The sequence below is a fragment of the Carcharhinus amblyrhynchos genome, chromosome 27 (assembly GCF_965287045.1).
Source record: "Carcharhinus amblyrhynchos chromosome 27, sCarAmb.v2.hapA, whole genome shotgun sequence".
NCBI classification, from domain to species: domain Eukaryota; kingdom Metazoa; phylum Chordata; class Chondrichthyes; order Carcharhiniformes; family Carcharhinidae; genus Carcharhinus; species Carcharhinus amblyrhynchos.
The window spans coordinates 12,835,438-12,849,101 of NC_137350.1; the positions used below are offsets into that span (position 1 = coordinate 12,835,438).

The 13,664-nt window shown below is 47.9% G+C and overlaps 1 protein-coding gene across 1 annotated transcript; it reads left to right on the forward strand.

Annotated features, from left to right (window-relative positions):
• The first annotated feature begins 6,856 nt into the window (after nucleotides 1–6,856).
• On the forward strand, nucleotides 6,857–13,430 carry LOC145359307 (frizzled-2-like). Its single transcript, XM_080213885.1, has 2 exons — nucleotides 6,857–11,748; nucleotides 11,847–13,430. Exon 1 carries the CDS (start codon nucleotides 9,728–9,730, stop codon nucleotides 11,450–11,452), a length of 1,725 nt encoding a protein of 574 aa, XP_080070011.1. The 5' UTR covers nucleotides 6,857–9,727; the 3' UTR covers nucleotides 11,453–11,748; nucleotides 11,847–13,430.
• The last annotated feature ends 234 nt before the right edge of the window (nucleotides 13,431–13,664 follow it).

The following is a 13,664-nucleotide window of genomic DNA, read 5'->3' on the forward strand; positions in this document are numbered from 1 at the left end:
AGCACCTGGAGGAAACCCATGCAAACACACAGAGAATGTGCAAACTCCACACAGACAGTGACCCGAGGCCAGAATTGAACTTGGGACCCTGGCGCTGTGAGGAAGCAGTGCTAACCACAGTGCCACCCTTATGGGAAGCCTCATGGCGCAGTGGGAGCGTGCCAACTTCTTGGCCAAGAGCCCCAGGTTTGAGACCAATGCCAGGCCTTGTTGGCCATGGAAGCAACATTTATAACATGGTTCAACTGACTGCTAAGCAGCTCCTTCCAATGCACCCCCCACTATTCCCAAAAGGGTAAAGAGCAGTGTGTGGGTGTGAAAATACATTGAAAAAAAAGATCATTCCAACCATTCACTTCTAAAACCATGTTGACGCTAATATTTTGGTTTCAGGCTAACTGCTTGCTTTGATTTAGCCATTTAATGAAACTGAGCCTCAATTCCACCTTGTACTGTAAATTAAAGTTTGTTTTGAACTTGCACTATAGACACAGCAATTGGTTCCATGTTAAATGGCGTGGACTCGCATTATGTTTTATAAATGCCAGTCTATTCCCAATGGGTTTGTCCAGCCTTTGAAAGCCAGAGATCCAGGCAAGCAGAAACACCTGATGCAAACCTCCTGGAGGCTCAGAGCAAAAACCAGAAACTGATGTGGGCAGATACTTTCATACCTTTTGGGAATGATCTTCCTCAAGGGAACCTCTTTGTTGAAACACTGGGGCATCACACTCTGTCCAGTTCACTCTGACCTGAATTCAATCCAATCTCTGATGGGTATCATAGTGCTACATAAAACAAACCTCTCCAGATGTAGCTTTCATACTGTTATGACTCTGCTGTCAGCACAGTGTAAGACCACAATTGTACAATATTTTGTGACTGGTGTTGCACTGACATCTGCTGAAATCCTATCCCAAAAGTATAGTGTTACTGTGATGCACTGAGCAGCATGAGCAGAACATGAAGCCATTCTACTGGCTTAGTTTTGTGTACATACCATGTGCATCTCTCACTACTTGGTCTAGTCTCTGGATTTTGTGATCTGTAATGCATTATGTAGTTCATGTGTGAAATCTTCACCTTGGTGCAGAATACATTCCAAGCGTGATCCACGCAATGCACTTTAAAAATACCTTTTTGCAATTATTTTAGTGGGGCCAGTATAATTGGCTTTTTCTTTTATCCATGTTATGGATTTGGTGGCAGGAAGCAGTGCAGCAGGAAGAGGGCAAGGTAGGGCTGGAGCAGTTTGAGTTACAATGTTTTATTGATGAAAATAAATTGAAAACTTCAGTAACCTTAATAGTTAACAGATCTACAGACACAGTAATAAGTAGGGAAAAAAATTACCTTCTACAACAAGAAGACACTTTTGATGTTCAATTTACATTTTGTAAATTGTTGAGCTTCAGTCTGTGATCTATATGCTAATTGAATTGGGTGAGACAAAGTTGTTCTTGCTATGGTCAGAGGACGAACTGAAATGAATCAAGAGGTGGAGCTGCCATGGCTTACTGGACCAACTCATTCACAGTGAATCCTCGGTAATTAAATATCTTGCCAACATTCGATGAACAAGTTCACAAGTAGATGATAGCTGGTTGGCCAAGATATTAGAGAATGCTAGAGCAATACCACAGCAAAGAGAATACGTTCCCTAAAAAAAATTAGAGGGGATAATGGGAGAACCTTTGCATGGAAAAGAAATTTTGGCCAACTTACTTAAATCATTCAAGGTTATAGGAATTGGGAGCTGGAGTAGGCCATTCAGTCCCTTGGGCCTGCTTGCCCATTCGATAAGATCATGGTTGATATGACTGTAACCTCAGTTCCACTTTCTTGTTTGCGCCCCCTCCACTCCACTGCACTCTGCTCCACTGCACTCCACTTCACTGCACTCCACCCCACTGCACTCCACTGCACTGCACTCAATGCACTCCACTCAACTGCACTCAATGCACTCCACTCAACTGCACTCCACTCCACTTCACTTGATACCCTTGCTGCTCAAAAACATATTGAACTTAGCCTTGTACATTCACAATGACCCAGTCACTACTCCCCCCCGGGGAAGAGAATTCCACAGAGTAACTGACCCTCTGAGAGAAAAAAACAATCTCCTTACCTTCATTTAAAAATGAGATGTCTCCCATTTAAAACCATGGTGGGATTCTCCATCCACGCTTGCTCCAAGACTGGAAATTCCCACTCAAGGCCAACAAATGTTTGCATAGTTCATATCCCACCCATCACAATTCCCGTGGCGGGTGGGATGGGAAAATGCTGCCTCGTGTCTCCTGGTTCTAGATTCCCCCATAAAGAGAAACATCCTCTCAGCATCCATCCTGTCAGGTCCCCACAGGATCTTATAGCCGCAATTCTCTGACCTCGCCTGTGATTCTCCAGTCCCGCTGCAGTGAATGGAGAGCTGGCAGAGCGCCAAATTCTCCTTCTCGCTGGCAGCTGTAGTGGGCTGTTCAAGACTGGAGAATTCCTGACTAAACATTTGAATAAGATCACTTCTCATTCTTCTAAACTCCAAGCTTCTAAACTCTTATTTTTAAGATGCGGGTTGATGGGTTTTTGATAAGCGAGGGGATTAAGGGTTATGGGGAGAGGGCGGGAATGTGGAACTGAGCCACAACAGATCAGCCATGATCTTATTGAATGGCGGGGCAGGCTCGAAGGGCTAGATGGCCTACTCCTGCTCCTATTTCTTATGTTCTTATGTTCAATGGGTATTAGTCTGGAATGAGGAGGTTATCGAGGAGGAAACGTTGGAGAGTCTGCGCATTTATCCATAGGTGTTTAGAAGATTGAGAGCTTATCTTATCGGACCATACAAGATCCTGAAAGGATTTGACAAAGTGGATGCTGACATGATGTTTCACCTTGTGGAAGAGACTAAAACTAGGGGACACAGTTTGAAAATAAGGGGTTTCCCATTTAAGATAGAAGAATTTCTTTCCTCAGAGGGTTGTGAATCTTTGGAATTCTATTCCCAGAGAACAGGGAAGGCTAGGTCAGTGGATATTATTAAGACAGAGCTTGGTAAGATTTTTGACTGACAAAGGTTATTGGGGATCGGTAGAACATGGAGTTGAGGCCACAATCATAGAATCATCACAGTGCAGAAGGAGGCCATTCAGCCCATTAAGCCTGCATGAACAACAATCCCACCCAGGCTCTATCCCAGTAACTCTTTAACCTGCTAGCCCTCCGACACTAAGGTCAATTTAGCATGGCCAATCAACCTAACCCGCACACATTTGGAGTGTGGGAGGAAACTGGAGGCACCCAGAGGAAACCCACACACACACGGGGAGAATTTGGAAATGCCACACAGTCACCCGAGGCCAGAATTGAACCCGGGTCCCTGGCACTGTGAGGCAGGAGTGCTAACCACTGTGCCACCAATCAGATCAGCTATGATCTTACTGAATGTTGAAGCAGGCTCCAGGGGCCAGATAACCTCCTGCTCCTAATTTGTGCGTTCTTCTGTTCCTATATTTAGTCCATCACTGTCTCTGTGTCGAAATCCTGGAACTCTTGTCCAAACAGCAACGTGGATGTAGCTACACCACGCGGACTGCTTTCTCAAGGGTAACTTGGGATGGGCAACAAATGCTGGTCAATCCAGGATGTCCATATTCTGGAACTAACATTAAAAAAAAACTTGGTGAATCCAGCAATCCCTCTGCTAGCTGTAGACGAACTGAATTGGATCACAGTCACTGAATGCAAGTAGCAGTGCAGTCAGGCATATTACAGTTGTGAATATGTGCACCTATCCCCTTGTGGTAGCAAGTCAACCATTGAATTGTGTGCTCTGCACAGCAGTTGATTTGTCATTTCAAGGGATTTGGCCAGGGGATTAATGCTGCTTCGATTCCCCAGTGCCGTTCTCACTGCTAGTCTAAATATCCAGTGTTCGCCTGATGCCGCTGCTTTGTTCGAAGAACAGACTCGGAACCACGAGCTGTGGACAGGAATACCTAATCTCACAACAGTTCCTCTGAATCATCATGAGGCTCAGACTGACAGTGGTGTCTGGGAAGAATTGGAGCCAAGACCAGTGGCAAGAAAGAGGGAGGGAGGCCGTGCATCTCTGTAAACTGGGTGCTGAGATTGGAGAAGTATTTTCAACTCAAAGGTTTTTTAAGGGAAGAGTGCCTGTCATTGAAGGAATAAGAAATAAAGAAATTGTATCTTAGTGTAATTGGGGGAATAATTGAGTGGAAAGGTGGCGCAGTGGTTGGCACTGCTGCCTTATAGTGCCAAGGACCTGGGTTTGACTCCCGGTTTAGGTCACTGTCTGTGCAGAGTCTGCACATTCTCCCTGTGTCTGCGTGTGTTTTCTCTGGGTGCTCCGGTTTCCTCCCACAGTCCAAAGATGTGCTAGTTAGGTTGATTGGCTATGCTAAATCAATCCTAGTGTCAGGGGATTGGTACGGTAAATACGTGGGGTTACGGGAATAGGTCGTGGGTGAGATTGTGGTCAGTGCAGACTTGATAGGCCACATGGCATCCTTCTGTACTGTAAGGATTCTATGTGAATTGAGGGGCAATTTTTTTCACTCAGATGGTGATATCTGGAACAAGCTGCCAGAGGCAGTAGTAGAGGCAGATACAATCTTGTCTTTTAAAAAGCATTTAGACAGTTATATAGGTAAGATGGGTATAGAGGGATATGGGCCAAGTGCAGGCAATTGGCACTAGCTTGTTGGTAAAAGCTGGGTGGCATGGACAGGTTGGGCTGAAGGGTCTGTTTCCATGCTGTAAGCCTCTGTAACTCTATTCCTTTAGTGAGCTATGGATAATCAAGGGAGTAGAATTTTGCTGTGAGGAGTGAAGTTTTGCTGTGAAGGGAGAAGAGAATTGGGGCAGCCTATTTTGTTAGGCATCATTATTAAAGATTAGAAGAGGCTAAAAGATAGATGATGGATGGTTTATATCTTAATTCTCATAAAAGCAAAATACGGCAGGTGCTGGAATCTGAAACAAAAACAGACAATGCTGGAAAATCTCAGCAGGTCTGACAGCATCGGTGGAGAGAGAATAGAGCCAACATCTGAGTCTAACTGACCCTCCATCAGAGAAAGACCAGGCTCTATGGGCTGAATGACATTCCTCAGGACTGGAATTCCACGATGCTCATGCCCAACAGGCAAGTACATGAAGTCGCGTGAAAATATGTTGGGCACATGTGTCAACCTCATTGCACACTTGTACAATATTTTGGTTGGTTGGCACCCTTGAAAGCTGGAATGGTGCCCGCCAACACTCAAGCAGGCAATTTAGCCCATCAAGGGGCCAGCTGAACTCAATTTTACGTGACACATCAGCTCTCGCAGTTGGCGGGTGGACCAATTCACCAGGTGGTCTTTACATTTTAGCTTCAATCTCGATCCAGGGTGGAATGAACTGTCCGGGCTGAAATAAGATGGAAACCGTTGTCCGAGGACTAAGGTTTGTGTTTGAATGATACGCTTTTCCATCACAATTTTGTTTTACAGGGCTGCACATCCCTGAGACAGCGCTGCCACAGCTATCCCACTGAGGAAGCCCAATAGAATTGCCAACTCGCACCTTTGCTGCTCTCGACTCCTGCCTGCCCTGGCAGTGGCAAGATTTTCCCAACACGCAATGTTAATTTGCCAGCCAACATGAAATCTTGTTCTGGGAAGTGCACTTTGATTCTACATCCAGGCCCGCTGACTCAAAGTTTATTTATTAGTTCACAAGTAGGCTTATATTAACACTGCAATGAAGTTACTGTGAAAATCCCCGAGTCGCCACACTCTGGAGCCTGCTTGTGTACACCGAGGGAGAACTTAGCGTGACCAATGCACCTAACCAGCACATCTTTTGGACAAAAAAAAATCAGGGCCAGGAGAAGAGCCCAGTTCTGAAGGAGTTAGATTAGAATAACTGCACAGGAAGCTTCTGTGAAAAAGATGGCTTTGTTAGGTCTGTTGAATATGGATGAACTCCAAATGCAACTTTTTCACAATATGTTTTAGATTAAAAATATATCAATTGTGAAGCAAGAGAAAGTTTTAAAAAATTGCACTTTTGAACTATTGTTTTAAATTCAAACGAGGAAAGGTTTCCAGGGGACCATGGCCTTGAAACTTTGGAGAAACCTTCACTCCAGTGCTTGCAGAGGTCAGGATATTTGGAAGGAGAGTCAAGAATTTTAGACTGTCTGCCAAGATCTCTAGTCAAAAGTTGAAATAGAAATGGGGAGGGGTTATGTTGTCACCCTTTCTTGCACAAACCACTAGGCTTTGAAAAAGATCGCAAAGTGCTCAACCTGAACATTTGATTTATTATTGTCTCATATTAGGATACAGTGAAAAGTATTGTTTCTTGCCACTTTACAGACAAAACATAGCGTTTATACAGGGCGTAGAGAAGGAAAGGGTGCAGAATGTAATGATACCAAGTCGTAACTAGGGTGCAGAGAAAGGTCAACTTAATATAAGGCGGGGCAATGAGGGAAAGGAAAGAAATAACCAGATCTTTGCAAGTCTGAAGTAAAAACAGGAAATGAGAGAAAGTCACAGAAGACCAGTCAGTGCCTGTGAAAGAATGATATATTCAGCTTTTGGATCTGGAATGAGAGGAATTCTGACAAACTGTCGTGCCCAAAATGCTTGGGACAACATTTTCCATTCCCGCTGTACCAGTATAACTTTATACAACACCGGGTTAAAGTCCAACAGGTTTATTTGGTAGCAAACGCCACTAGATTTCGGGGCTCTGCCTCTTCGTCAGATGAGTCGAGCTCACCTGATGAAGGGGCAGAGTGCCGAAATCTAGTGGCTTTTGCTACCAAATAAACCTGTTGGACTTTATCCTAGTGTTGTGTGACTTCTTGTTGTGTTTACCCCAGTGCAACGCCGGCATCTCCACATCATGACCACTATAACTTTGTCAGTGGTGCGGTTGCAGACGCGTGTCAATGAGGTTTCTGCCAAAGCTTTTACTGAGGGTATGGCAATCGGAACAGGAGCTGCCCTCATTTGTCAGGACAAATCTGTTCTGCTCTCGCCGCTTTACTGTCTTTATTTGAGTCGGTGATCTCTGTCGCGGAGGAACCTCCCCAGCGCACTTCCAATGGCCCTTGTGCTTCGAATGAGTCCAGACAACTTTAAACGTATTCAAAGCAATCTGCTAATCGGGAATACCTCAAGTGCGAAAAAAGAAATTCCAGGCCCCAAAGCATGCACATGCTTGATATAAATCAGATGCACACAAGTAACGTGCTTAGATTTATAGGTTGCAGTTCCTGCGCTTGAAGTCCTATCTAAACATTCCGATGGGCTTGCGGCGGTTTAACACGGAGACTGAGCCATCCTGAGGAACTGACTGAAGCTCCCACATGTTATTCCGCTTCCCAGACTAAAATATATCGCAGCGTTCGTTTTTAAAAAAAAACACGCGTTAGCCGATATTGGAAACAGTTTTGTAAAAATAACACCACTTTACAAATTGATTCACTGCATACATTTTTTTAAACTGGGATTCAGCAGGATGAAACGGCACTGGATGGAATCAAATTGCTAGTTTTGTGCCACTGGGATACATCATGGGTTAATGCTGTACTCCACACGAGTTTCCTCCCACCTTAATCCATCTCATCCTATCATCATTCCCCTGTTTTCCCCAACGCGCTTTTCCCCTTAAATGAACGTATGTTTATCGCCTCAACCACTCCATCTAGTAGTGTGTCTCACAATCGCAGAATAAAGAACTTTGTTCTGAATTCCTCTATTGAATTTATGAGTGGCTATCTCTCTGTCATTGATGGCCCTTCCTTGTTGTACTCCCTTCCCCAAGTGGAAATATCTCTACTTGTACTTAACCTTTTGAACCCTTCCTTAATTTTTTTTTGAAGGTCGGTATCAGGTGAGTTCACGTCCTGTCCTTTTTCCCGGGCGCTCTGACACGATGTCCCATGTCGCTGCGTGCCAACTGCGGGCGGGCTCTGCAATGCGTTCCTAAGAAATATCACAACCACAAAATTGGGGGAAGGAGGGAGACTTTGCCTCTACCGGAGAAATGCTTTTTTTTAAAAAAACGGAAAGATGTTAAAGTGCTGGCAAAACTCAGCAGCTTTCCGGCAGCACCCGTAGAGAGAGAAACAGAGGGAGTCCAGCCTTTTAATATCTCGAATCCAGTTAAGAGAGAGAGAACAGCCTATTTATCGAAGAAGGTGCCTCCCCAAAGATCGCTTCCCCTGCCATGGGGAGAGAGGAAGAGGGGAGAGAATAAAAAAAGTTTTTGAAAAACCGTCGATTCCGGGATTTTCAAAAGACAGCAATTCAGGGATTGATATTTTCAAAAAAAAATCATGGATACTGGGTTGGGAATCGCTGCAAAGGCGCAGATTGCTCTGTTTAAAAGGCTGCCCAACATGGTTTATTTTGGAGGGAGCTGGCCGTAGCGGGAGTCCTGATAGAGAAGGGGCAGCAGTGAGGGAAGGAGTTGGGGGGGTGGAGGTGGATAGCTGGCTTGTGTTGTGGGGCTGACTCCTCCAGTACACTTCCCCACAGCACGCTGCCGCTTTAAGTGATGAGAGCGCCGGAGTTTGGCATCTCATTACTGAGATCATTGTGTTGCGGTTGGGCCAATCCTGCCCTGAGGGCTGGTCGTCAATTTCTTAACCTGATTGGCTGCCTCTGTAGAGGGAGGGGAGGAGGGGGGTCCGTTTCAAGCCTCTCCCCCCCTCTCTTCTTCCCCCTCCCCCTCCCAGAGCGGGGGTCCCTTGAAACAGTGTAATTGAGATGATGTTAGTTGCACAAAGAAAAAGTCAGACAGTCGTTTAACGGGGGCGCAGCGAGTGAGTTGGGTCTGCGGAACGGGAGCTTGCGAGGCTGCTTTTTTTTTAATTTTATTTTTATTTTGCCCCCCTCTCCTCCTTCCCCAGTTTAAGTCCCCCCCCCTCCTTTCCCCGCCCCTCGTCCCCCCCCCATATACAACCCCCTTTTGGAAGTTTCTCCTTCAGCTCCCAAATGTTGGAGGTTTAATTGATTGAGTGCCCGAACAATCTTCGCAAGCAAGGGACTTTATAACTGTCCAGACAATCTTCGGAAGGACTTTTTTTTTTGCTGTCCAATCTTCGCAAGCAAGAACATTTTTACTGTTCAGTCTCCACAAGGGAGGACTTTCTGAGTGCCCAACCTTCACACGCAGGGACTTTCTGACGGTGCAGACAATCTTCGCAAGGAAAGGACTTCTTTTAAAACCGTATAATCTTCGCAAGCGAGGACTTTATTGCTGCCTAATTTTCGCAAAGGAAGGGCATTTTTTTATTGTCCAATCTTCGGACTTTTTAAAAAAAACTGTCCAGACAATTTTCGCACGCAAGGACATTTTTGCTATACAATCTTCGCAAAGAAGGACATTTTTACCGTACAATCTTCGCGAGCAAGGACTTTAGTGTACAATTTTCGCAAGGAAGGACTTTACAATCTTCGCAAAGGAAGGACATTTTTTACTATACAGTCTTTGCAAGGAAGGACATTTTTATTGTTCAGTCTTCGCAAGCAAGGACTTTACTATCCAGTCTTCGCAAGGAAAGACTTTTTAACTCCCCAGTCTTCGCAAGGAAGGACTTTGTGACTGCCCAACCTTTGCAAGGAAGGACTTTCGTGGTGCCCAGGCTATCTTCGTAAGCCAGAACTTTTTACATAGCCTCTTTCTGTAGTGCAGCAGGATGCGGGTGAAGGTGTTTCTGGGCGGGCTGCTGCTGGCCCCCTGGCTGCTGTGCTGGGACTCGGTCAGGGTGCGGGGGCAGTTCCAGGGGGAGAGGGGCATCTCCATCCCGGACCACGGCTTCTGCCAGCCCATCTCCATCCCGCTGTGCACGGACATCGCGTACAACCAGACCATCATGCCCAACCTGCTGGGCCACACCAACCAGGAGGACGCGGGGCTGGAGGTGCACCAGTTCTACCCGCTGGTCAAGGTGCAGTGCTCGCCCGAGCTCAAGTTCTTCCTGTGCTCCATGTACGCGCCGGTGTGCACGGTGCTGGAGCAGGCCATCCCGCCGTGCCGCTCCATCTGCGAGCGGGCCCGCCAGGGCTGCGAGGCGCTGATGAACAAGTTCGGCTTCCAGTGGCCCGAGCGGCTGCGCTGCGAGCACTTCCCGGTGCACGGCGCCGAGCAGCTGTGCGTGGGCCAGAACCACTCGGAGGAGGGCAGTCCGCCAACGGAGGGGGCGCCCACGGGGGAGGCCGCCGGCGGCGGCGACCACCAGCAGCCGGGGGAGGGCGCGGACGGGGCCGGCACCTCGCGCGGGCCCCCCGCCCGCCAGCCGGGCGACGCCGAGCGGCCCTTCCACTGCCCGCGGGCGCTGCGGGTGCCCTCCTACCTCAACTACCGCTTCCTGGGCGAGCGCGAGTGCGCCGCCCCCTGCGAGCCGAGCCGCGGCAACGGCTACATGTTCTTCGGGCGGGAGGAGATCCGCTTCGCCCGCCTCTGGATCCTGGTGTGGTCGGCGCTGTGCTGCGCCTCCACCCTCTTCACCGTCACCACCTACCTGGTGGACATGCAGCGCTTCCGCTACCCCGAGCGGCCCATCATCTTCCTGTCGGGCTGCTACACCATGGTGGCCGTGGCCTACATGGCGGGCTTCGCGCTGGGCGACCGCGCCGTCTGCAACGAGCGCTTCGCCGAGGACGCCTACCGCACGGTGGTGCAGGGCACCAAGAAGGAGGGCTGCACCATCCTCTTCATGATGCTCTACTTCTTCGGCATGGCCAGCTCCATCTGGTGGGTCATCCTCTCCCTCACCTGGTTCCTGGCCGCCGGCATGAAGTGGGGCCACGAGGCCATCGAGGCCAACTCGCAGTACTTCCACCTGGCCGCCTGGGCCGTGCCCGCCGTCAAGACCATCACCATCCTGGCGCTGGGCCAGATCGACGGCGACCTGCTCAGCGGCGTCTGCTTCGTGGGCCTCAACCGGCTGGAGCCGCTGCGCGGCTTCGTGCTGGCGCCGCTCTTCGTCTACCTCTTCATCGGCACCTCCTTCCTGCTGGCCGGCTTCGTCTCCCTCTTCCGCATCCGCACCATCATGAAGCACGACGGCACCAAGACCGAGAAGCTGGAGAAGCTGATGGTGCGCATCGGCGTCTTCAGCGTGCTCTACACCGTGCCCGCCACCATCGTCATCGCCTGCTACTTCTACGAGCAGGCCTTCCGCGAGCAGTGGGAGCGCAGCTGGGTCAGCCAGACCTGCAAGGCCTTCGCCATCCCCTGCCCGCTCCGCTACCAGCCCCGCATGCGGCCCGACTTCACCGTCTACATGATCAAGTACCTCATGACCCTGATCGTGGGCATCACCTCCGGCTTCTGGATCTGGTCGGGCAAGACGCTGCACTCGTGGCGCAAGTTCTACACCAGGCTGACCAACAGCAAGCACGGGGAGACCACCGTGTGAGAGACGGGGAGGGGGACTGGGCTGGGGTGGGGAAAGAGAGAGAGTGTGTATGTGTGTGTGTGTGAAAGAGAGAGAAGGGGGGAAAAGACTGAAAGAAGGGGACACAGTTTAACACAAGACTTTTCCTTTCCTGAGAGAGGGAAGGAGGGAATGTGTGTGTATGAGAAAGGGAGGGAAAAGACTGAGAGGTAGAGACAGAAGGAGTCACATCTTAACACAAGACTTTTCCTTTCCTGAGAGAGGGAAGGAGGGAGTGTGTGTGTGTATGAGAAAGGGAGGGAAAGACTGTGAGAGAGGTAGAGACAGAAGGAGTCACATCTTAACACACCTTTTCCTTCCCTAAGAGAGGGAAGGAGGGAGAGTGTGAGAAAGGGAAGGAAAGATTGTGAGAGAGGGAAAGATTGAGAAGGAGACACAACTTAACAAAATACTTTTCCTTTACTGAGGGAGAAGTGAGAAAGACAGAAGGGAACACAGTTCAACACAACGCTTTGAGAGAGGGAAGGAGGAAGAGAATGCGAGAGAGAAGAAAGGGAAGCGTGTGACAGAACGGGACACAACACAGGACTTTTCCTTTTTGTGTGAGAGGGAAAGACAGAAGGGGACACAGCTTAACACAACACCTTTCCTTTTCTGAGAGAGGGAAGGAGGAAGAGTGACAGAACGGGAACAACACGGGACTTTTCTGTGTGAGAGGCAAGGAGGGAGAGACAGTGTGAGAAACGGAAAGACTGAAGAGCGCCCGCTCGCAGATGGGACACAGCTTAACACGGGACTTTTTCCTGAGAGAGTGTGGGAGAAAGAAGGGGAGAGTGTGACAGAGAGAACGGGACACAAGATAACTTTTCCTTTTTGTGTGAGGCAAGGAGAAAGCGTGAGGGATGGGGGAAGGAAAGGGGACAAGTTAACACGGGGAGATTTTCCTTTTGTGAGAGAGGGAGAAAGACGGAGAGAATGTGGTAGAGAACAGAACACAAGCTAACACGGGACCTTTCCCTTTTTTTGGGAGAGGGAAGGAAGGAGAGAGGGAAGAGAAGTTAACGCGGGACTTTTCCTTTTGTGTGAGAGGGAAGGAGGGACGGAATGTGTGTGAGAGAAAGGGGACACAATTTAACACGGGACTTTTCCTTTATGTGTTTTTAATGTCTTTTTTTAAAAAAGGAAAATTGGTTTTACTTAACGGTTGCATTAGGATAACTTTCCAAGGTGTAATAAAACCTGTAAATAGCATTTGTAAAAAAAGTTTTAATTATATATTTGTATTTAAAACAAAAATCCTACTTGAGAATTTTTTTTGTCCTTCTGTGCTACTTACCAATGGATTTCCGAAACCATGAGTCGGACTTGAAAATAACTTATGGTTGGTTCACTGGAACTTTTCCCTCACAAACACACACCCACACCATTCGATTCTGGAAAATAAAACATATATTGTTCCCCTCCCCACTGAGGTGATGTAGAAGTCGCAGCGCTGACTGCATATTCACAGATAGCCATGGATACAGATGTGAAACGTGTCCCCACCCCCCCACACACTTTCGGAATCTAATGTAGAGCACATGACTTCTTTTTCTTTGCCATGACTGCAGGGAGCTTGCAGCGACAGTGATCTTTCTAAGATCTGTGTCTGAAGCCGAAGTTCGTTTCTAATTTTACACACTCACGAAACCTTCTTTAAGTTGAGACACATCGTTTTTTTTTCTCTCGTGTTTCGAACTGCCCCAGACCGTCTAATTCTCCAAACTTTGCAAATAACACGCAGAAAAGTGTGTTTAAAACTGTCCGCAGATATCCGTTTTGATATGAGCACCAAGTGCTTTTATTTTGAACTCTTGTGTTCAGCCTGGGTTTGTTCGAAGATTCATATGCGATCGCAATTCTTTATAGAACGATAGAATTGTTTCTATATTTGGCATATTTTTGCCCCCTTTTTAAATAAAATTCCACTTTTTTTGTATAAAGTCGCGAGTTGCATGTCCTTTACTTCGGAGTGCTGGTATTTTTGGTTCTTCGGAGGGGGGGAGGGGGGAGTGGGTATTCCCAAACTCTTCACGTTCTTTCCCACTCCTTGCGCTGTTAATGCAGCCCTTTTTTCAACAAAGGGTGCACAGCCCTAAAGTGGAGGTCTCCTTAGTCGCCACATAAGGATTTTTGTGTCCGCCTTTCCCCTGCTCCATGGCTGCAAGCCATTTAGGAAAGGACATTTGAGTTT